The sequence below is a fragment of the Apostichopus japonicus genome, chromosome 4 (assembly GCF_037975245.1).
Source record: "Apostichopus japonicus isolate 1M-3 chromosome 4, ASM3797524v1, whole genome shotgun sequence".
NCBI lineage: Eukaryota > Metazoa > Echinodermata > Holothuroidea > Aspidochirotida > Stichopodidae > Apostichopus > Apostichopus japonicus.
The window spans coordinates 19,963,583-19,986,347 of NC_092564.1; the positions used below are offsets into that span (position 1 = coordinate 19,963,583).

At 36.8% G+C, this 22,765-nt stretch overlaps 2 protein-coding genes across 5 annotated transcripts in view; one reads left to right on the top strand and one right to left on the bottom strand.

Annotated features, from left to right (window-relative positions):
* Positions 1-18,032, top strand: part of LOC139966752 (echinoderm microtubule-associated protein-like 1) — a 32,290-nt gene extending 14,258 nt beyond the window's left edge. For all 3 annotated transcript variants that reach the window (XM_071970088.1, XM_071970087.1, XM_071970084.1), the window contains exons 7-22: positions 755-1,573; positions 1,857-1,983; positions 2,276-2,425; positions 4,192-4,255; positions 4,959-5,063; positions 5,342-5,428; positions 5,989-6,132; positions 6,718-6,858; positions 8,089-8,205; positions 8,753-8,902; positions 9,724-9,935; positions 13,038-13,135; positions 13,929-14,114; positions 15,122-15,217; positions 15,628-15,743; positions 16,203-18,032. In XM_071970088.1, the coding sequence (XP_071826189.1) occupies positions 755-1,573; positions 1,857-1,983; positions 2,276-2,425; positions 4,192-4,255; positions 4,959-5,063; positions 5,342-5,428; positions 5,989-6,132; positions 6,718-6,858; positions 8,089-8,205; positions 8,753-8,902; positions 9,724-9,935; positions 13,038-13,135; positions 13,929-14,114; positions 15,122-15,217; positions 15,628-15,743; positions 16,203-16,364 (2,774 nt within the window). In that variant the 3' untranslated portion in view covers positions 16,365-18,032. The remainder of the gene's footprint in view (positions 1-754; positions 1,574-1,856; positions 1,984-2,275; positions 2,426-4,191; positions 4,256-4,958; positions 5,064-5,341; positions 5,429-5,988; positions 6,133-6,717; positions 6,859-8,088; positions 8,206-8,752; positions 8,903-9,723; positions 9,936-13,037; positions 13,136-13,928; positions 14,115-15,121; positions 15,218-15,627; positions 15,744-16,202) is intronic.
* On the bottom strand, positions 17,527-22,724 carry LOC139966760 (large ribosomal subunit protein bL32m-like). Of its 2 annotated transcripts, none has more exons than XM_071970101.1 (3): positions 22,543-22,724; positions 19,924-20,146; positions 17,527-19,093 (listed from the first exon to the last, which is right to left on the bottom strand). In XM_071970101.1, exons 1-3 carry the CDS (start codon positions 22,640-22,642, stop codon positions 18,883-18,885), a joined length of 534 nt encoding a protein of 177 aa, XP_071826202.1. In that variant the 5' UTR covers positions 22,643-22,724; the 3' UTR covers positions 17,527-18,882. The 2 variants fall into 2 exon arrangements, with proteins under 2 accessions (XP_071826202.1, XP_071826201.1); XM_071970100.1 differs by having other exon boundaries at positions 19,924-20,149.
* Between the last annotated feature and the right edge of the window lie 41 nt (positions 22,725-22,765).

Below are 22,765 nucleotides of genomic sequence, written 5' to 3' on the forward strand. Positions count from 1 at the left end.
TCTCTAAAATTCTCTTTTCTTTTCTTTTCATTTTGGTTGGTGATGGGGGAGGAGTGGGATTGCTGTGAATAATAATCACTATTAAAGCTATCAAAAGAGAAGAGAGAAAAAAATGGGTGGGATAGAGAATATGGTATTGAAGAGGAGACTAAGGGAAGGGGAGGGGGGGGCTGTGTTGGCTCAGAGGTAACATCTTTGTGTTCATATGGTTACATATGGTCTCGATGTAAGGAGACTAGGGGATTGAGAGGTGGATCAAGTTGTTTGGCTGTTGTGTCCAGGCTGTATTCTTGGGTGAGTTTTGTTAGCAAGGTAATATTTGGCTAAGTACTCATGTAGTGATGATTCTTGAAGAATTACTTCCACAACCAGTAAAATTTAGATCAGAGAAATTGAGCCAGGAATTGTTTGTGATATCACAAGATAAATAAACAGTATACTGAAGTGGTTCATATATAAGACATATTCAAGTATTATGATGCACCATTAAAGATCAGGGGTAATTCTAGAATATTGCTTATGAAAGAGGTATGGCACTGGGGGTTGTTGAAGCCAACTACCCATATAGAGTGTCTGGGAGCATCCTACATTCTCGTCTGAGCACAAGGTTGCACTATGTCTACTTTTGAAAGTTTGTGTGAAGTTGTAAAGTTGGTGGAGAGGTGAAGACGGTGGCCATGCTCACGAGACCTGAAGCTAAAATATTTTTAAATTTACCGTCCTTTCTTGTTTGCCTTCAACTTCCTAATTTTAGACGAAAAGCCCCGTAAGGGATCTGGTAACAAAAGAAAACCTGCACAGAGAGTCACGGCGAAAGGAAAACCCCCAGCCGGAAAGCCACAGCCGGTGTCTAATCCTCCCCCAGAGGATTACTTGAGTAACGATGAAGTGGATCCCCTAAACGCGAGCTCTGGTTCCAGCATCTCTAAGAATTCAAGCGGTGGAGAAAGTATATCACTCTCAGGACAGTTTGGAAGCGATTTGAAAGAAGCAGCCGATGGTGAGGAACCGCAGATCGAGAGAGAAGAGAAGGAAGAGACAACGGAGATGAAACAGGAGTCCGATGAAGCCGGGAATGTGAAGGGGGTAGAGGGAATCTCAAACGGGCAGGCAGGCGTCGCTGAATCCGACTCAGTAGATCAGAATGAGAGTAGCGATAAATCCAAAGAGCCGCTGAATGGCGGAGGCAGTACCTCGTCTCTGCCACCGTCGGGAGCAAAGAACAAAAACGAAGATAAGAGCCATGGCAAATTAAGGCCGTTGTCTGGCCTGGCTGATAAAATAAAAGCTAAAGTGAACAAGAAGACCAGCAAGAAGGATGCATCGAAAGATGCTACGACCGGTGATAGCATAAATAATGAACCAAAAGATGGAGTTGTGAAGGAAGAGGAACAGACTGAAAGTCAACCGAATGGATCCGAGCTGCAGACGGGAGCCACCGGTCATAAAACCGATGGTGCCCCCAGCTTGCTTCAAGAGGACGAGAAGACTCCGGAGGAGAAGAAGAGAGAGGGAGAGGAACAAATAGTCGGGAAAGATGAAAGTAACACAACCCCACAGGAGCTGAAGAATGGTAATGTTAAGAGTTGCAGGGGGGGGATGTGGGGATGGGAATAGAATTGGGGAAGGAGGGAGGGAGGGGGCAGTCTGGTAGAGGTTGTACAGTAGCAAATCCAACTTTCTGTTTGCCAGGTAGTATTTTAACTACAATAAGACACTGATTAAATCTTTTATTTTGGGAGGAGATGAAGAGAGGGATAGGAGAGGGGATGTGAAAGTATTTAAGCCTGTTAGAGTATTGAGATGGCTAAGTGGTCAAGCTGGTATCAATATTTGTTCTTTCTACCAATTCGCAGAACCCGAGCCAGATGTGGTCGAGTACAAAGCTGCTGATAAGTCTCTAAGGTTTTACAAACCTGATGCATACAAGGGTGTTGAAGAACCAAGTCAAGCCCCGAGTCAAACCTTGAAACTTGATTGGGTGTAAGTTTGAACATTTTTCATTTTGCGTCAAGTTCCTATTTGGATTCCCAGCACGTTCATATGAAAGTTGACAAAAGTTTGAACTTTGACACCAGCAAACTGATGTCTTTTTATGCCGGGGTGATTTTAAAATCCAGATTTCAGTTTCCTGAATCTTATAATAAATATCAATTATTAATAAATAAGGGTTAACTTTAACAGCAAGGTTCTTTATTAATATCTTTTAAATTTATTTTTCTTCCCTCTCAAAATGATTGGTTATTTGATCAAGCTAGATTATATTTGCTTTCAGTTACGGTTACCAAGGAAACGACTGTCGAAACAACCTATACTCCCTCGCAACGGGAGAACTTGTCTACTTTTCTGCTAACATTGTGGTTCTGTATGATCCATTGGAACTTACACAACGGCACTACCTTGCTCATGAGTCTGCAGTGAAAAGGTATTTATTTCAAGAAAAAAAAAAATAAAACAGTTTGTTTTTTCAATGAAAAGGAATGGAAAAATTAAAAAGATCTGCCAGATTCTCTCAAAACTTTCGTATTTGTATAATTTTCTAAACGTACATTTTTAGCTCATACCAGCATGCTGGTGTGAGTTATTGTTACAGTGCAGCATCTATCACTCTATCACACTATCACTCTATCCGTCAACAATTGGTAAAACCGCTCCCACTCGCACAGTGTTTGATGGAATTTCATGAAACTTGGACACAAGGACCATTGGGTATAGGGCCATCAGAGATGGTCCAAAATTTGGGGTCAAAGGTTACCTGTGGGCCGTAATGGGCCATTTTGTGAAAATACGCAAAATGCTTCTTCTCCTACAGATTCCATGGTACAATGTTGAGGGTTTGTCACGATAGTACTATGGAAGTTTTACCTTCAGGGTGTTCATGAATTTGAGATCAAAGATCAACTTGGGGTCTTTTGTGGCCCAGACCGAGGCCCTATATTTTCAAATTGCTCGTGTTCGTACAGTGTATGGCCAGTTATAATGAAACTTAGTCACAATGTTCCTCGGGATGAGAGTTACGAGGGGTGTTCGGAAAATTGAGGTCAAATGTCATTTAGGGGGTCATCGGGGGTCATTCTTTGTAATATTTTCAAATATCTCAATCTCCTCAAGATTTTGATGGATCATATTCAAAGTTGAACTGATGATTGTTGGATTGTGTATGAATAAGGTGATACCTAATAATTTTTGGTCAAAAGTTAATTAATTACAATTAATCCCCTTTGTTTAAAAAAATCTGAGCATTCACCTTTTGCCAAAGCTCCTTTTCCCAGTCTCTGCAGTGTTTGTTTACATTTGTGGTTAAGCTCTGCAGAGGCTGTTAGTGGAATTAAAGCAGGACTGGGAGTTGTTATTAACTGTTGAACTGTAAGCATGAGAGCCCTATAGCCAATCAGCACTTGCCGATTCTAGGAAGTCTTTGAGCTTGAGGTATGTAGGCAGCCAGCCAAAATTTTGGCAAGGAGTGCTTCAGGTCTGCTCTGGTAGAGGGGAGAAAGTTTAATAGGGTAGGTCAGTGGTATTGTTTGAGAGAGTGGGTAAAATAGGATTTAAAGGGGCAAAATAGGAATTATAGCCAGTGGTGTGGCCTGGGTTCTGCTAACGGAGGGGGGGGGGGGGTTATCCCTCATGGGCCCAAAATTTGTGGAATCTGAAAAATGGCCTGAAATTTGGTGGGCCATAAAGTTTTGTGGGCCCTACATTTTTAAGCTCGAAAAGGTATGAGCTTCTGCACCATTGGTGCTCTAGTTTAATGAAATGATCTGTGCAACCATTTATGTATTTTTTGTCAGATTATCAAGATAAAAACCTTTGTCTTTTTAGTTGGTAAGAGGAAATTGAAGTTAAAAAGATGTTAATGTAATAGTTTTTTGGAGGTCAGATGACATGACTGGGAAAAGAAAAGTGTGTTAAACTATATTCACAGGCCTAGAATCGAGAAACACTAATTCTTGTTGTGTTTCTCAAACCTTGAATTTAGTTTCTTCTTCAAGAAATGAATGACTTAAAGAAGGATGGAAGGAAGGAAGGTGCAAAGGAACAAATTAACAAATGAATGAGTGATTGAGTAAACAAATGAATATGCAAAACCTGTTGACATGTCAAAATATTTGTTGTTGAGTGTTTATAAGCCATGATGGTAGATAACTTTCATAGCTCATCATTGGCTCATGTGCATTTATTGTTTTACAGTGTGGCTGTCCATACTAATGGTACTACAGTTGCCTCTGGTCAAGCACAAGCAGGAACTGCTATGGTAATGTTTTCACATCTTCAAGAAAGTCGTCTGTCTTGAATTTGCTTATTTATAAATTTTTAACAATTTCTAACATAAATTATGCATTTTAGATATTTTTGAAATCTTGATCTTACCAACCATACAAGTAATATTTGAAGTTGTAATGATACGAAATGAGAATTTAGTCTCATCCAAATGAATAGAAAATCTCAAACAGTCGTTAAAATCATTGAATGATTGGTCATAAATGAAAAAAGAAGAAAAAAATGTAATGAAATGGAACTACTGATAATGACACTAGCCTTAAATTAATTCTGATTGCAGAGAATGTATAAGGAATCTGATTGGTCTAACACAGTGTTTCTTAACCCTTTTCCACTATTCACAACCTGTGTCCTTTGCAAACAGCTTTGCCACTTTGTCCATAAATTTCTTGTTTAGCTTTGCACCCCTTCGAGTCCTGCCTGGCACCCTTTGGGGATGCGTGCACCCCAGGTTAAGGCCTTTCTGTTTCTATCAGAAACTTCCTTGGAAAATCAACACAAGTGTTACCAAAGCATATTATTTGGTGTTGGTCAGCTGTGATCACATTTCTTCAACAGTATTGAATACTGATGATGATTCACAATGAATTATTGGATGAATTATTTAGTATATGCAACATCAAAAACATTGAAAATAGTATTTTCCTTTTCTTTCCTTGTGATCATCTGCCCGATAGGCTTGCGTCCACATATGGAATGCCACCAACCTTCAAACTGTATTGGTCCTGGGCAAAGCCTTCTTTGAAAATGGTGTAACATGCCTGGACTTTGCTGCTTCTCATGTAGGTATTGATTCACTGTTAAAATGATTGTTATCGGATTTGAATGTTTCTGTATCATTGCAGGTGACATATTACTAGCAGCACTACATTTTGCAGACACTAAATACAAATTTACATCAAACTCTGTATTGTATTTTGTTTTCACAATTCTTTTACTTAATCTATAACTTGTTTCTTATGTAATAAACCACCTAAAACCCTTGTCGAATAATGATATACTTAGTATTCTATTCTGAGTCATCCTTTATGTATTATCTGTTTATTTATTTTGCCTGCAGGGATTTTTGCTTGCAGTGGATGCTAGCACACACCCTGTACTATCTGTCTGGGACTGGAAGAATGGAGAAAGACTTGCAAGCACAACTGTAAGTATATGGTAGTTCTGTTCTGAATAATTCTGAGTGATCAAAATTGTTATAATTATTTCATGTCTGTATCAACAGATAATTTAAATTTTAAATGCTTATTTGTCACTGTGCAATGTTTTATATGTCCTGCTTTGTTTATTTGTTCCTGCCCTTTTGTAACTTTTTAGTGTATTTTTATAAAACTGTTTTTATGTGAGCATTCAGGTACCCTTTGTTGGGCTTAATAAAGTTTATCTTATCTTATCTCTTATGTATTGAATTGCTCCCAGTGAAACATTAGCGCTGTTAGCTTGATATCAGTCTTTAAGGAGAAATATCCTGATGAAACATTTGCGATACATTGTGCTGTAACATATATACGTTCGTCTCTGCCTTTGAGTTTAGGTCCCTGTTCTCACCAGTGTCAGTATCGGAGAATCTAAACTGTTCAAACCCACAATCACATTCTCATCTTCAAGATCGGATGGTTTGACAGTAACATCAGGTATGGATCTGGTTTGGGACACCCTTAGTATTTTTCAGTAGCTAACGTTGTCTGGCTTACGTGTTTATTTCAGCTTGGTACCGATGTGGTATGTCAGGTTCGATTCCAACCCAAGGATCCGTCTGTCATTGTAAGTGTCGGCAAGGAACATCTGGTCTTCTGGAATTTAGACAAGGAGGGAGGAAGGCTGGCAGAAAAGATCAAGCCTAACTATGAGGTAAGTTTACTCTTTTGTAGCTTGATTCAGTCAAAGGTGTGGATCCTTGGAGAGGATGGTGGTGATGGGGTGGGAATGTGGGGATAGGGGTGGGTATGTGCACCTTCACCCCTTTAACCTCACACAGTTCAAAAGTGTACATTAGCACAATCTTATGTTCAGATCTACGGTGAAATGCTCCCGACCCCCCTACATGGGGTCTTCAACCACACCAGGGTTACACCCCTCCCTTTATCCTGGATCCAACTCTGGGTCACTCTTAAACAATATATCAAGGCTTACCACCTGACTATTAAACACTCATGAAATATTATCCTTTCTGATGTAGGTACTACACATAAAACCTGTTTAAACCAGAGAATTTAGTTATCACAGATGTAGAAAGAGAACAGGGAAATAAACCCAAGCCACTCCTTAAAAGCATTTCTTGATATTTGTCTTAAACTTTATGCTTGGACTTGACATATTCTGCTAAATAAAGATGTCATTGCAATTTTGGTTTTTATTTTTTGCCCCCTTACATTTGAAATAACTCTTATTGATACAATGTTGCTACTTGGTTTACTTTTATCCTAAAATTTGCAGAGAAATAACAAGGCTAAATATGTCATATGCGTGGCCTTCCGTCCAAACGGGGACATTGTGACAGGGGACTCTAACGGCACTGTGTATATTTGGCCTCGTAAGAGCAATACCATATCTCACACTCTTTCTCATATTCACGAGGTAAGACATTTGGATTGGACTATTTTGAATGATGTCGTTTTTAGTTCTCCCTTTCTCTATCCTTTTTGTCTGACCTACTATGTATCTTTCTCCTGGTTTTTGCCAGACCTAAATTATATTGAAATAATAGTATAATTGTCAAGGATATACATAACTACTGTAGTCTGAAATTTATTTAAATTGCTGTGGGGATTGTGGGAGGGGCAAAGGGATGTTAGCAAAGAAGGAAATCAACATCTTCTTTTATAGGGTTTGAGCTTCAAACACATTTAATAACATCAAAACTGGTAATATATAGAACATTAATAAATGATGCAATATAGAAATTAGATTAAAAGGAGAAACTCAAAACAAACTCAGGTGAACTTTACCAGCAATGAGCCATTCCTTAAGTGGGAGAAACAAACAAAGGGGACAATATCAATAAGAAAACAAAAACAAGAGAGAGAGACAGGAAAAAAAGAAAACAGCCTGGAATTAAACATATTAAATAATTAAGTAATGTTGAAAGGTTTTCTCGAAGTAACATAAAAAATTACGGCACTGAATGAGATTAGGAAGAGAGTAGAGTTAGAGAATATAGTATGTGTTGTGGTTATGGGAGGTAAGCCTAGAGGAGGGTATAGAAACAGGAACCAGACTATACAGTAAGAGTGTGTAACACGTCCAAAAAAAAAACAATGATTGAAAGAATTGTTGGAATGGAGTCATTTATCCAGTTAAACAAAGAAAATGCCAACTTGATAGTGATAAATGTCACAGAGAGAAGTCTTAAATTTGCAAATAATATCGCTGAATGATAATATCGCTGAATGATAATATATTGCTGAATGATAAGTTTATGTAAACTTGGACGCTGTAAAGGAAAAATGGTTCGATCTTAGAGCAGTACGTGCTGCCCCAAATAATTATACCAAATGAAAGATGAAAGTAGAATATATGTGTTATAAAGTAAGTGTGACTTAATCTTTATGAGGGAGATAAATGCAATTGTAATTACATTCTCACCTATACATCTATGCTGTAGAATGAGCACACTGGTAAGGGTTACACAATTGTAATGTTGTACATTTCATGAGGAGAAGGGGAATTCTAATTCTAACCCTGGGTAACATGTTTGTATCCAGCACTGCGGTGATTAAATTACAAACCATATGACTCTTCATTTCCTACTGAGTAACGTAAGACTTCAAATTCTAGTAATCTTCCATTTTACTTTTTGCTTTAAAGGGTCCTGTGTTTGCTCTGCATTTCCTGAGAGGTCTCCTCCTCACTGGTGGACGTGATGGTAATTTGTTCGCTTGGACCCTGGGCAGCAGAGGTGCTCAGAATTTGAGCAATAACGGGGTATGCTAAATTTTCTCCCTATTAGTATTATAAATAGTAAAATAAATAGTATTTGGACAGGATATGGCTTTAGCTTTCATCTGTGAAGGACTTAATTCAGAAACTGTAATAAGATGTCCATCCCACCTTTACATAACCAACTCAAAAAGACGGTACGATGTCATTCCCTGCACTTATTTGTTTTATCACAGAATTGGGGTACTCTATGTTTAGTACTTGTTTGGTCTAACAAATGAAAATTAGCGGTAGTACCATGAACAGTGGTTTTGCAGAAATTGTAAGGGAAGAATAAAAGATGCCAGGGGTTCAGGGAAAACAAGGAAGCTGTGTATAAAAGAATAAGCATATTGTGACAAGCTAATGATGGTTATTAAAAAGAAAAATGAAAAGAAAAAAATCACTACAATTTTAAGCTTGAAACCTGTTGTTTATATTTAGTATAATGGTCAGTTTAATTGACCATTATTCTTAGATCCCATTCGTCCCCCTACTTCCTACTGCTGGTTTATACTAAGACAAAGATGAATGATATATTCTCTTCTGATAGTTGGATGCAAATGCTGGCGGTGTTCGGGTGTTAGCGATCGCTGGGTCCAGGATTTTTATCGGAACGACCATGAACTGTATCTTTTCATTGGGCATTACCCCATCGGGACCACCTTTTGACTCGCTCACGAAAAGGCTGATCGTTACACAGGTAAGATTATGGATTCTTACTTCAGAGTATCCTAAGGTGGCAAAGGGTGGGTATTGTGGTCAAGTGGTTAAGGCAGTGGACTTGTAATCTAAGGATTGCAGGTTGGAGTCCTGGTCAAATCATTACGTTGTGTCCTTGGGCACTTTATCTCCATTGCCTCTCTTTACCAACGTGTATAAATGGAGACTTGCAAGGTTACTTGTAAATATAGCTGTGTGCGCTGGTTTGTGGCTGCACCCTATGGGAAGTCCCCCTGGGGACACGTGGATGTGGTGCGATGTGGTGCCCCAAAACGGATTGATTGAATTGTGCACACTTTGGTGTGCGTGTGACAAGTTACCCATGACTAGAGTTAAGTTGTAAAGTCATGTGAGAGGGCCTTGGCCATGAACAAGGCTGTAAACCTTCAACTTTAAACTTTATGTGGGGTTGAAAGGGGGCTTTGAGAGGGGGGGGGGGATTGGGGATGAGAGCTAGAACTAATTGCCACATTGGAAATCGATGGGTAATATCATAGAATTTTACATGTGCCCCTTTTTAAGTGTACCAAAGTTTCTGTCAAAACATATATGAAAAATTGTATAATTAGAGAAGTAGAGGTACTTGTCAGAGGAGGTCATCAGTGAACAAGTCCATGAACAGTATTAATGTATATCACTGTTATCAAAGAGAGTGATGTGAGTCGAGAATGAACTTTACAAAGATCCCAATAGAAATATGCTCAGTTTTCCAGTGTATCTGTTCTTTTAATACACAACTCATGTTCTGTTTTTTTTACTTGATACTACCTGTGTGTTCTGTTTTATCTTTGTGTTTAATAGGGTCATTACGATGAAGTCAATGGTTTGGCCAGTCTACGCAAAGAACCATTTCATAATCATTTTCTGTCTGTTGGGTATGATGGAGTCATTGCCTTAATAGATGGTTCGGGGCATACCCATCTCTGGAGGCATTGGATGAAGGGAATTAACTTACTCTGTGTCGATGCAGCAGTGACCTCTGAATTTTTAGCTGTTGGAACAAGAGAAGCAAGGTGACTTTTACAACATTTTTTGTTGTTGGTATTGTGAGTTTGTATTGTGTGTTGTGAGTTTGTATTGTGCGTTTGTATTTTTGCCACAAATAACAGATAGCTTTTATAATTTTACAACAGGAAGAATTCAAAACCTATGTCCTTTTCATATTCAAGGAACAAACATTGTGATATCTGTGATTGTACATGGCAAGTTCCTAGTGGTCAAAAACGACAGGGACTGGGGTTGTGCCCACCCCTTCTGAGAGGTTCCCTGGGATGATCCCTCCATATCTCATGTGTGTATTACCCTAGTGTATTATATCCCTCTTTCTTTTGAGTATTTGTATTCTAACATATACTCCAAAGAACCTCCTCCTAATGTATAGACATATTCAGTCACCTTGATAAGCATACAGAGTATATATTCTTTACTTAAAGCCGTTTCTTTCAAAGCGGCTGCGCTGTCTGTAATATTGAAACCTGTTTGGTGTCTGAATTGTCAAAAAGTATCTGAAAATTGGGAATCATTTACAAGTGAGTTGAAGTCTGTTGGTCACTTGCAAAGGTCATATAGTAGCACCTCTAATTTGAACAAAAGTGCAGAAAATTAATTTGTATTAAGTAAATTACTTGCTATATGGTTACCCAGCATAGGTAGCATTACACAATGTCACATTGAAATGTTAGGAAAAAATAATAAAACTAATCGCTAATCACTAATTTCAACTTGCCTCAAAGATACATGTGTCTTATGTGTTATGTCTGTACAGAGTTTCTGTCTATTTCAAGTAGTTTCAAAGTTAAAAGTTGCTCTCTATTTCTCCTATTCGTCTATATATAGTGGTGACAGGTGAGCATAATTAATAATTCGTACCACTTTCGTTTGAGATGCTCACAATTTCTCTCTTATCCTGTTTCCTCTTTGAGGTGATACTGATAATTTGTTTCCCCATACTGTTTGATACTAAACATACCCATAGCACTATTGCTCTTAAATTGACTGGCCAACTTACATTAAAATTTGTAAGTATATATATACATATATTGATAGATATATATATGTATAGATATGTTATTATTATATATTTTATATATTGATTGCTTTTGTGTAACACCACCGTGAAAATTACCGAGCAATGATAGCTTGAAAAATTGTATTCATTTCCACGAGTACTTGCTGACTAATCTTTGAAATTTGGTGGAAAATAGTGAATTTTGGAAAGACTGTTGGAAAGAAAGGGCAAAAAAGAAATTGGGTGTCTTGGTTTGATTAACTGTAACCATATTTTGAGTAACACTCCATCCAGACACAAAAACCTGAATTATCTGGAACAGTTAATAGTGTGTACTTTCTGTCTCTCGCCCTAGTCCTGTTTTGTCATAGTTTTACTCAGTGAACGAATAGTTTGTTGTTTAGATGGAAATCTGACATATGCACGTGGGAGTTTTAATAGATCCTTGGACATGTATATAGGCTAATATTATGAAGATGTTTAATTAATTCAATCTGTTTCTCACAGCACTTTCACTAATCTTTGAATATTTCTTTTTCATGTTGAAAACATTTTAAATAAGAAAAATTGCTTTGTATGCCTTTGACATCGAAATGGAATACTTCTTACAAAACTACTAGGTTGTTTGCCTTCTGCTAGTCATGGACATTGAAATTCAGTGAAATAAAACACAAAATAAATAGCTGATCTGATACAGCTGTGAAGTGACTTTTGCCAGAATATTCAGTAATAAAAAAAATTAAAAAACAACTGTACCCTCAGGAAGTCAAATTGAATAGAAATATTATCTCCTTTATCTTTGATTTCTGCATTTTGAGATCAAGATAAAAATTATATTCTTTAATACCTGGTCACGTAAGTACAATTGGAAATAACCGAACTATGTATGTTAAAAAGTATTTAAAAAAACAACTGTACCCTCAGGAAGTCAAATTGAATAGAAATATTATCTACTTCAACTTTTAATTTCATTGCATTTTGAGATCAAGATAAAAATTATATTCTTTACCTGTTCAAGTAAATGCAATGAGCATTAATAATCAATTTTAAAATTACACTAATTTTAAAATTGCAAATGTTTCCAGTTAGCTTAAAGTTTAACGTTTTCAATATTATTGTAAAGAAATGTTTAAATCCACTGGCAATACTGAATGTACCACATTACTAATTAAACCCATTAATGATAATCTATGGACATCAGAGATTGATGTTCCCAGAGTGACCACTTTTGGTGTTTCTAGCATATTGGAAAATTCTCTCTCATATCACAATTTCTATGATTTTTTCTGCTTCACTGTTATTCATATCAAACTAACTAAAACAAGTATTCATCTTAACAACACTGGAAATGTGACAATTGGAGAGCCACATCATCCTGCAAGCATTTCTAAATAACCTGGTACCTGTACCTCAAAATAAAATTCCTGGGTCATTTTTTGTTTGTTTGTATAAATGGGTTTTTGTGAATTTTAAAACACTAAATACCAAGAAAAGTTTCATTCCAACAAAGAAAAGAAAAGGAAAGAATGAAAGACGTTGTCTTCTAAGAAGTTATTCAGTTATTCAGTCTATATATGGTTGTCTCTCAGAATGAGAACAGGTCAGGTTGCTACATGTGTTTTTCCCTTGAAGTTGCTATTTCAATTAGTAAAACTACTTGAGTTAATCAAAACACTGTGTCATTGATCAATAGAACCAGGATAGGCTAGCTTTCAGTGCCTTAATGTTTCAATCTCCCTCAGCAAAAACTTAAAACTACCAAAAATAAAAGGTGAAAAGATTTCAGTCAGTTTATTATTTATTAAGACATTCTTTCAACTGGCCCTACTTATCGAGAAATTTAATGGCAGTTTTTTTTTTTTACTCCCATGAAAGGTTTATTTTTCCTGTACATAATTCACTGATCTTAAGGATAAGAAATCTCCATCTTGGAAAACCTATTTATGGGCTAGTCATGTGTAAATGGTTAATTTTAAATGAGGAAATGCTCTTGACAAAGCTTTTATGATCTTTAGCTGAATTTTAACTTGGCATGTGATTATTTATCATTTCTTTGTTATTTCATGACATTTACATATATTTTTGTTTTATGATTTTTCATTAATAGCTTGCTACTTATGTCATATAATACCTCCGGCTGTGAAGAAATCAGCAAAGAAACTGTACCAGAAGCATCACCCATTGTTTGTATCAAGTTTTCACCAGGTAATTTCTGTGAATAAAACTTGTCTTGTTGTGTTGTTGTTTTAGTATGTACACAATGTTATATGTTTGTTGTAGAACAAGCACAGCATATGCTCTGGGTACTAAAGTGTCAATTTCTCATTTTATTGATGATAAAGTAAATAGAACCTTAAATGTTAGTTTAGCCAAGAATTAAGTCTCAGTACATTAAAGACTTGTGGTTCATTGAACCCTAGACACTATTTATTCCGGTTCATACTGTTATCATAATAAAACGTTTATCTTTTAATAGCAAGCTGTAACTATTTTTTACTCCTAAATATCCCATATGGGTTATTAATACATTCAGCTTTTAACATTTCTTGAACTGTGTGTCACATTGACAGGAATGCAACTTCGGTTTGGATGGGGCGAGGGGGGGAGGAGGTGGTGAATAAAAGCAAGCGGTGCACAGGCCCCCCCCCCCCCCCCCCTATGATTAGACAGACTATTACAAAACCATTCTAGAGTACAGTACATAAATATATAATATGTATGCGATTGTGCGGTACAACCAAAGAGGTTGGAAATTCTTCAAGATTGTTTCAAAAGTAGCAAAATATAGCACCATTTTACATGTAAGCTACCCTCCATTTTACCAACATTTTGCAAAGGGGGAAGAATCTCCCCTCCCCTAAGACCCCTCACCCGGACATTATAACATCTCAGACTACCCCCCCACCCACTCAAGTACAAACATGATGGTTGCACCCCTGCACCCTAATCGATTGCTTCATATAACACTTTACGGCTGAATCTGATTTCTGGCTTTCAGACGGGAAGAATCTGGTTGCTGGAGACGAGGCCGGCACCGTTCATGTCTTTCAAATTCTGAAGAGCGGAAAGCAGCTGAAATTATGTCATCACTGTAAAGGTCATCAAGGGTCAATTAAATCTTTTGATTGGTCTTCTGATGGTAGATTTGTTAGAAGTTCATCATTGTTAGGAGAATACTATGTCTGTGAGTTGATTGAGCATCTCCTTCAAAGCCTCTTTAACAAAGTTGTTCAACTTTTAGCTAAAATACATTCAATCCCATCTTTGTAGGAGGGTCTTGTTTATCAGTTTCAGAACAATACAGAATACTAGAAGTTCTTTTGTCATTCAAATTAGTTAGGGGCTTTAGCAAAATTAAATTCCAACACGAACACCAAACATGACGTTCATATTCACACTGGAAGGGTAGGGATTGAAGTCAGATATCAAAAGGGTGATTGATGCAGTGAGATTGTGAAATTGGCTGGGTAAGACTGATTGGACAAAGCCCTCTGAAGTATGAGACTGGATCCCATTACTTGCACACGGCCCAACAACTATTGACTGATCATCAGTTTTCTAATTTATCAGCCAAGGGGTTTCAGGAAAAGTCCAAACAAAGGAACTCAGAGTCTGATTGTGGAGGTTAACCTTTGCTTAAAGGTCATCAGTAGTTACCCCAAATATGCTCGAAAGTAAAAAAAGAAGGAAAAAAATAGGTCACTGATGCTTGTACTTCAACAAGCAATTTACCGCCACCCTCAAGGTACTGTTCCTCATTGAGACATTAAATTGTCAACTCTAACACTTCTAATTGGCTTCGTAGACTCAGAACCACCAAGAAAAGTACTTTTCCAGACTGTTAGCAAATTTTAGAATTCTAAAATTTGTGACCAACACTGGTGACGGATGAAATATGGACAAATTTGGGTATTAAAAATGAATTACATTCAAGAACAGAGATATCCACAGTGTGAGTGTTACTCTCAATGCTAAAACCACATGACCTAGTTTGGATTTGACAAAAATAGGTGTTAGTAGGCAGCAGAGAATTGACTTTAAAATAAGTTGGGTAGAAATACTTATTCTAAAGTTATTTGTCAAATTTTCATAGAAAAGTGGTGAAATTGACTTTGATATGTTATAAATTAATCTTTTGCTTCAAATGTATGCCGAAAATGGATTTTCATGTTTGCATTCGGTTTCTTTCAGGGAATATGGAATCTTTCCAGCAAGAAACGAACCTAAAGAGTCGAAGGAATCTTGATTGGGGCAGCAGCCAGAGCTTGCATGGATTTCACTGTAAAGGTCAATATAATTTGAAACAATTTTGAATTATATGCAATAATGTATTTCCATTTGATGTGACACTGTATAATTAGCGACTCAGCTTGCCTTATGAACACTTTACAGTTTTAGTTTGTATTTAAGGGATGTATGTTAACTTTTGATTTTTCATGTAAGGACAAAAGGAGAGGAGGTGGAGGATCTCAGGTATGGGGGTAGAGGAAGCAGTTGTTACTTGATTTGGAATTTTATATTTTGGTGTAACTACCCTACCAAATAATCATATATTCAACTTGCATATACCCCTATACCCTCTCTCATCATCACCTCCATCCCGATGCCTCACTGCCCCCCCATCCCTCCCCACCCTCTTCCCATCATCACTTGAGTTATGACTCATGAATCATGTCTTGTTTGTTCTCTTTGAATAGGCTTGTGGGGTGAGGGCAGTTCGTCCGTCACTGCTGTGGATGTTAACAAGAAACAGCTTTTGGTGGCTGGCATGGAGGACTCAAAGCTAGATATTCATCACTTCCCAAGTACTAAGGTATTTGTTATGTTAAATATTGTATGGTTTGTGATAGCTTGAGACATTGATCACGATTATGAGATGATTGTGTCCCTTGAACAGTTTCTTTCGATTGAATATACATTATGTATTATCATATATATTTGTGTGTTGAAAACAGTTATATCGTGCTTCAGAAATGGTCAACGTATAGTGATACAAAGACCAAAAAGAAAATCGTAAAAATTTAGTTTACCAACCGAACAACATATTTTCTTGCAAAAATGGGACAATCCTGATTCATCGGGAAGTATGGTCACCCTAGGAGAGGCATGAGGTCAGCAAAGACTTCAATCAGGGGCAATTTACACCCCTGTGAGTAAAAATATGTAATGATGCAAACATAGTTCAAATATTTTTAATGTATATTTGTTAAAATTTCAGATTGTGTATTAAGAATCATATTATCCAAAAAATGAATCCATTCTCTGTTTGCAGTCTGATTTGAAGACATCAATACCAGTTCTCTCTGGGGTCAGCAATCTTCGGTTTCTGTCTAACGAAGATCGTTTGGTTTCTGTCGGTGGAAAATCCTGCTGCTCTCTACAATGGACCGTTGAAACGGAGGAGGAGCAAGTTACCTCAGATCAGCAGCCGTAATGTTAATAAACATCTGATACAAAATCCAATGTGACATGTTGGGACACTGAAATAAGATAAAATCCTATATGATTGCAGAACCACCAGTTTTGCACCAATTGCAGAACCACCAGTTTTGCACCAAAACTATGTCAAATAATGTCAGAACAATTATGTCAAACTATGTGAAATAATGTCATCAAAGCCAAATAATGATTACTTATGTTCCAACTTTATCAAAGAAAGAATTTCCTATGAAAGTGACAGTTTTACCTCTTTTGGTACTAGAACAACTATTATAGGACTTCCATATTTGAAGTGATCATGAAAAGACATAATACGTATTGAATTTTCTACCTGTATTGTTTGTTTTAGTGTTCATTCAGTGTGTATGAAGATGGTTGGCAGAAGTACCTGTTGGACAAAGCTGAATTTACATATATTTATATTACTCACTCATTAACATTGGTGGATTTCCAAAAATCTGTAGGCTGTCTGACATCGAGGAAAGAATTTTTCTAAATAATTGAGAAAGTGGATCGATCAACTGGATTTACAGCTTAATATGACTATCAACTGTGTCTTGTTCTTCATCTCTTTCAAACATCTGGACAATGTTTGCAATAACATAGTGTTCAGGTAGTTGCCAGTTCCAGTATTCTATCGTTAATTAGAGGCCAGTAGTGATGTATTTTAAGAAAATCCTTCTTGTTTGCAATTAATAAGAATTTTTGCAAGTTTTTGCATCTAGGGCTGCATCTAGGGCTGCATGTGACTCCCCAAGATTTTGTATGTGCACTTTGTCTCACAGCTGCACTACAACTAAACCTTAAAATTCTTGGTAAATTTTGCACTGACAAATCTCAGCTGTTAACTGTTGTTAGTAGCAGTATATAAATATACATTGCTGATGTCTTAGGGCATTATAAGGCTACTATTTATAATTCAAGTTTTGATACATTTCCGTTGAGAATTTTGCCGAGCTAGGAAGCTCTCAAAATGCTTTTCAGGGATAGCCACTGTGTCAAAGTAAAACATAACATTGTTCAATTAACATGTTTCTTTTTTACTGTAGAAAGGTGTCAGCTTTATTACTAATCCGTCCATGGCATTTGATATGCACATGACAAGGGCTTTCAGAGTGGTCTTTGACAATGTTCTTAGACAATGTAGTCTTTCAAAAGAGCGAGATAATATTTATTTAATTCCATTTCTTTCATAAACTTTGAATCGTGACTGAAGCTTTCATGTAAAGTAATTAAACTAATAGAGTAATATTAGGATTTTCCTTTATGAATTTTAGTTATTATCATAGAATGGTAGGTTTTTATCCGTAATTATGACATGAAACCCCTTTTTGTGCCACATCCTCGTAACAGAAGGAACGTAAAATATATCTCTCAAGTCGAGCCTTCATCAATCTTTCAATGTGGACTGCACATGGTAGCAATCTTTCTTTTCATTTTCTATAGTCTCTTACTAGTACAGGGAAAGACACTTTTATGCTGTTGATACAAGTATAAGTCTCATAGTATGTTATAGCGAATAGTTATTTTTCCAATGTGCAATACCTCATGATGAATATTTATCATAAAATATGTACTAAAAGTAAAACCTTGAACAAATGTGAAATTTCCTTCCAATGAAATGCTTTATGAATTCTAAATATACATGAAAAGTGGAAGTTAATAGTCTATTTGTGCTGTGCCATCTTTAATTTGTCCTGTTTTACATGTGGTAGTATCAATTCTTACTTGTTTATTTTCTTGCCCTTGGCCTATTCTTTTGTTCTAAGTACTTATTAAACCAGTAAGCTTTTTTGCGTGCATTGAAAAAAGCTAAAGCTATATGTGTTGTTATCGGAATCCTCATTTTCTGTAGAGATTTCCAAAGAAAAGAAAATACTACAATCCTCATTTTCTGTAGAGATTTCCAAAGGAGAGAAAATATTACACCTAAAGGCAGATTACAATTGCAAACTAAAAAGAAAAATATGCAAAGTTATAAGTGCTTTTCTTCATTTATTCTCTAACTTCATGATATTTTATCATCTGACTTCAAAATACATCAAGTAACTTGGTTTAAAATTATCTGAAAGTGATTGACAGCACAAGCAGACACAAAAAAAAAATCCATCAGTTTTGTGTTAGGCTATACTGTAACCAAGTTGAAAGTTGATGTGTTTAACTAAAAATGTAGTCATCTAAATTGATGTTGAAATTTGCCAACTTTTGCCAATATATAACGTGGAGTCCAGTTTTTGCAACAAAGAAAGCATACAAGGTTGGACGTAAAACTGACTGGAGACTACGACATCACCAATCATGGAGACTTCTTTACTCATGGCATCAGCCTAAGAAGAGCCCTTGTTCAACAAGTTCTAACAACATTCGCAAGAAATTCTGAAAGTGATGCATTCGTACGGTTTCCACAGATAAAATGTCAGCTTACTGCAAAACATTGCTAGGATTGTGAGGTTCGTTCATACAACTTGGGCTTGCTCTCCAAGCTTCCATTTCCCAAAATTTCTTTCCTGTAGCTATGACAACAAGTGTCTTTGAAACCAACCTGGCCGCTTCTTCTTCATTTGCACAAAGTTTTTATTACTGTCCTCCCCATCAGGTGATTCTCCTGCGTATATTACTACATTATCTTTGTCTTGTATGTTATTCTTGCTATTCTCTGCCCATGAAGCCTTCACCGAAGCTTTGATTGCGTACGTTTCTTCTCTGATTCTGCTCAAACAGTTCCTATGGGAATGAGGAAACAAGAATTCTAGATAGAAATGGCATATTATTTAGTGCCTGTACAGAATAATGTACTTTCAAAAATATATATGTTTGATGATGATGAACTCTGTTGTTGGATGACATCAACAAACATTTGAAAAATGCACAATACCAGTGTTTTGGATGATACACAGTGAACTGGACCTAATGTTTGACAATTTTTTTAATCAATGAATTAAGAATGTTCCATTCATAACATTGGAAATTATGTTACAAGCTTAAGGTTGAATGTATTGGCCAGCCATGAACCTTCCACCTTATCTCATACATCATACATCAAACATTCAATCTTCTCACTTCACTAGGTAAATCAATTGCTACGGTTCAAACGCATTTGGGCACTCAGACCTGAGACATTTCATTGTTTAGATCAGATAAGTGTTTTAACCTGGTGTATTTTTTTGAGAGATGGCTAATCTGCCTAGGTGTGAAATTGTGTTTTCCTTATGGAGTAGCTAGCTATAACATTTGGTGTGCAAGGGATTTTGTTCTTGCAATATTTTGTTACATTCTTTATATCTGTTCTGAAATAAATACTAAAAAGCTTACCTTTCCCTACTTACTGGAAACTGTTAGGAAGTTCCCTTCCTTTGTGCTTTGTTTACCGACGGGAAGGGACGGGGTGGAGTGAGATAGGTCAACGGCTATACTAGTATCTATCATCTAGATTTTCTGTGAGCCACAATACTAACAAGTCATCTCCTCTATAGATACATTACAAACCAACTCAAACTTATAAGAGGTAAGTTTTCTGAAGATGTTAAGTGCAACTGTTGCAAATCAACACTTACGAACAGAGAAATCCGATCCTCCTGTGATGTCCACACGTTTCACACGCCACTAAGTCATCAGTTCTCTTAAAAAGTCTTTCTTGGGCTCTTCTCCTTGTTTTGCGAACCTGAAGAGTCCTCCTGTGCTTTGGCACTGCCCAGAGCATTCCAGTCCTTTGCCATGGGTTGGAATCTTGTTCTCCCTTCAAAGACTGTTGATTGTGAATCATGTCAAGTAAAGCAGCTTCTAAGTGAGAAATAAAAGTAACCTCTGAAAGATAGCCTGGGAAATATGTATTATAAAATGACATTCATTGTTGCCTCAAGGTGTACCTAACAAATGGCTGGTTTATGATATACTTGTCCATGCATAAAATGCACATCAGAGAGAGAGAGAACACTTAAGAGTACACAATCATTCATCCACAACTATATACACTGTTATTGTTTCACTTAAACTGTTGAATGGCTTCCTAAAGCTAGAGGACATTGTGATGATGCCAGTAAGCTGTTTGACTGGCTAGAAGAATAGTGTAGCTTATAGTGCTGTGCCGTTTACACGTTTAAACGTGTAAACGAACGAAACATCGTTTAAACGTTTAATAAAACCTTATGAACGTTTAAACGAAACTATGATATCAACTGAAAATTAAATTATTGGCAAAAATCGCGTATCAATTCCCGTGTTTATTTTGTCTACTACGCGAAATAACAAAACAACTTACGATCAGTCGAATCATTAACCGCGAACGTAATCCTACTTTTGTCCCCCCCCCCGTTGTATCCGGCTATATGAATGGCTTAAACTTGAACGCTGTTATCCTTTTGTGAAAACTTCCTGATTCGCGGCACAAGTGTACTTTATATCGAGCCGACAGCGGCGGCGCAGATAATCCAGTCAATGCATGTTCGATCGAAATGATTACAATCCCTGTCCATCACTTTGAACTCTCCGACCAGACAATACCGGGTCGAATACTCAACTTGGTAATAGTTGTTCAAATACATGATCAAAGGAAATGTATCGATTGGAGATCGTAAAAAAAAACTCTGAAAATCAGTAGAGAAATACCAATTGTGTACGAAAAGTAAGTTGGTACACCTTTCAAATTTTACGAAAGATCCAGCAAAACACTTTCGACAAATTCACGCGAAACTGGCAAATCGTGCTAAATGCAACTAATGTCATGTATACAAGGCTCTAGTACACCCATTTATGAATAAACCGTAAGACCACATCTGGTGTTAAGCGGGGGGGAAAGAAAGTATTTTCTAGAATTTCCAAAAATACGGAAAAAATAATGTCCTACCACAGTTAAGTGTATAGCAAATAGCCTAACCACCTCGTCTGTTACGGATCTCACGTAACTACAAAAACAACCAATTGTATTTTGCGAACTTGACGTTTTCTACAAGAACATGGAAATAATGTTAAGCATTAGTTAATCATGCCGTGTGGCCTAAAACATATTTTATTACAAGGTTTACTTTAATAAAGATGACCATAGCTTGATATCTTGTGCTGTGTGTATGAACTGTGCCTCGTGTATCATTCGGAATACGCTATGAAACGTTTCTTGGAAACGTGCCAAAAATGTTAACAAACAGGTGTTAGACAGGGGATGAGCGCGCAGTTGTTTGGCAAGATACCTGGGAAAATTCTGAGCACATTTACAGTATCCTACCGTAGTATTTAAGTTAGGTTAAACCGTACTGCAGTTGTAAACTGATGTACGTTTAGTGCGCGCTATTCATTGTTAGGCATTCTAGAAACGGGGCTTTGCCGAACGTTTTTTGTTTCATAATATCGGAGGTTCTGTAAGTTAAACTTTTTAAAGATTGTAAAACAGATTAAATCTCTTTTCATTTTATAACATAATACAGCTACTCTAAGTTGTCATTTAAAATTTTTCATCAGCTTCGTGACAATTTAAATTCAAAAGTTGTCAGTATTTTGCATCCTCAACTGCGAATTTTTTTATCGCCAGACACGCAAAAAATTCCTTTTCCTTTTCCAGGGTCTTCGCCCCACCAGGGCCCTAGGGCGGTCCCCTGGACCCCACACCTTTATACTCGGCGTTTTCTCGCGATATTCGCGAACGTTTAAACGTTTAAACGAACGAAAAATCGGCCGTTTAAACGTTTAGGTCTTTAAACGAAAACTCACAGCCCTAGTAGCTTAGGTGATCAATAACAACCGGGAGGGAAATGTTGCTAAGGAGTACAAGGTGAGTAGCCCTTTTTTATTTAATTGCCCATACTATTATCAGTAATTGTATCATTTTTATTACTATTAAGGATGTTATTATCACTACAATTGCAAATCTACTGACAATCCAAAGTAGCCTATGTGCTGATTACATGTAGCAAATGTTTAAGGGTTTTGTATATATATAAGCCACTTGTGTTACTAAGATTACATATGGCTTCTAGTTCTGTTATTAAATCTCTGGCAAAATGCCACTGGAGTCAGAAAACGTGTCTCGTTATGCGATGAATTTTCATAGAAATAAAGAATCATTACGTATGCACAACGTTGTGTAGTCACAATTGAAATTTCGCAGAATTGGTACGTGAATGATTAATGATGTTACACCAAAAACTATAGGCCACCCTTAACCTCTTATCACATGTGTTTACCTTCATATTGGAACCCGAATAGCTTCTGGTGAAGAGTTTCTAAATGTCGACGCCAACTTGCTCCGAAAATCCGTAGTTGTGATCTCCAAATACCAGACATTATGATCTGATATAGGGTTTAGGCCTATAACTAAATAAGTATCAGTACAAGCAAAGATTTTACAAGTGTGTGAAAAGCATAGAAATTGAAAAGACAGCACATGTTTTTAGGATGTCATCATAT

Bases quoted from the DNA above. Each gene is read 5' to 3' on its own strand.
- LOC139966760 (XM_071970100.1), bottom strand. From the start codon at position 22,642: ATGTCTGGTATTTGGAGATCACAACTACGGATTTTCGGAGCAAGTTGG. The intron at 20,150-22,542 runs GTAAACACATGT...TTTCTCACTTAG, and splicing joins ATTCGGGTTCCAATATGAAG to AAGCTGCTTTACTTGACATG. The intron at 19,094-19,923 runs GTAAGTGTTGAT...TCATTCCCATAG, and splicing joins AGGATCGGATTTCTCTGTTC to GAACTGTTTGAGCAGAATCA.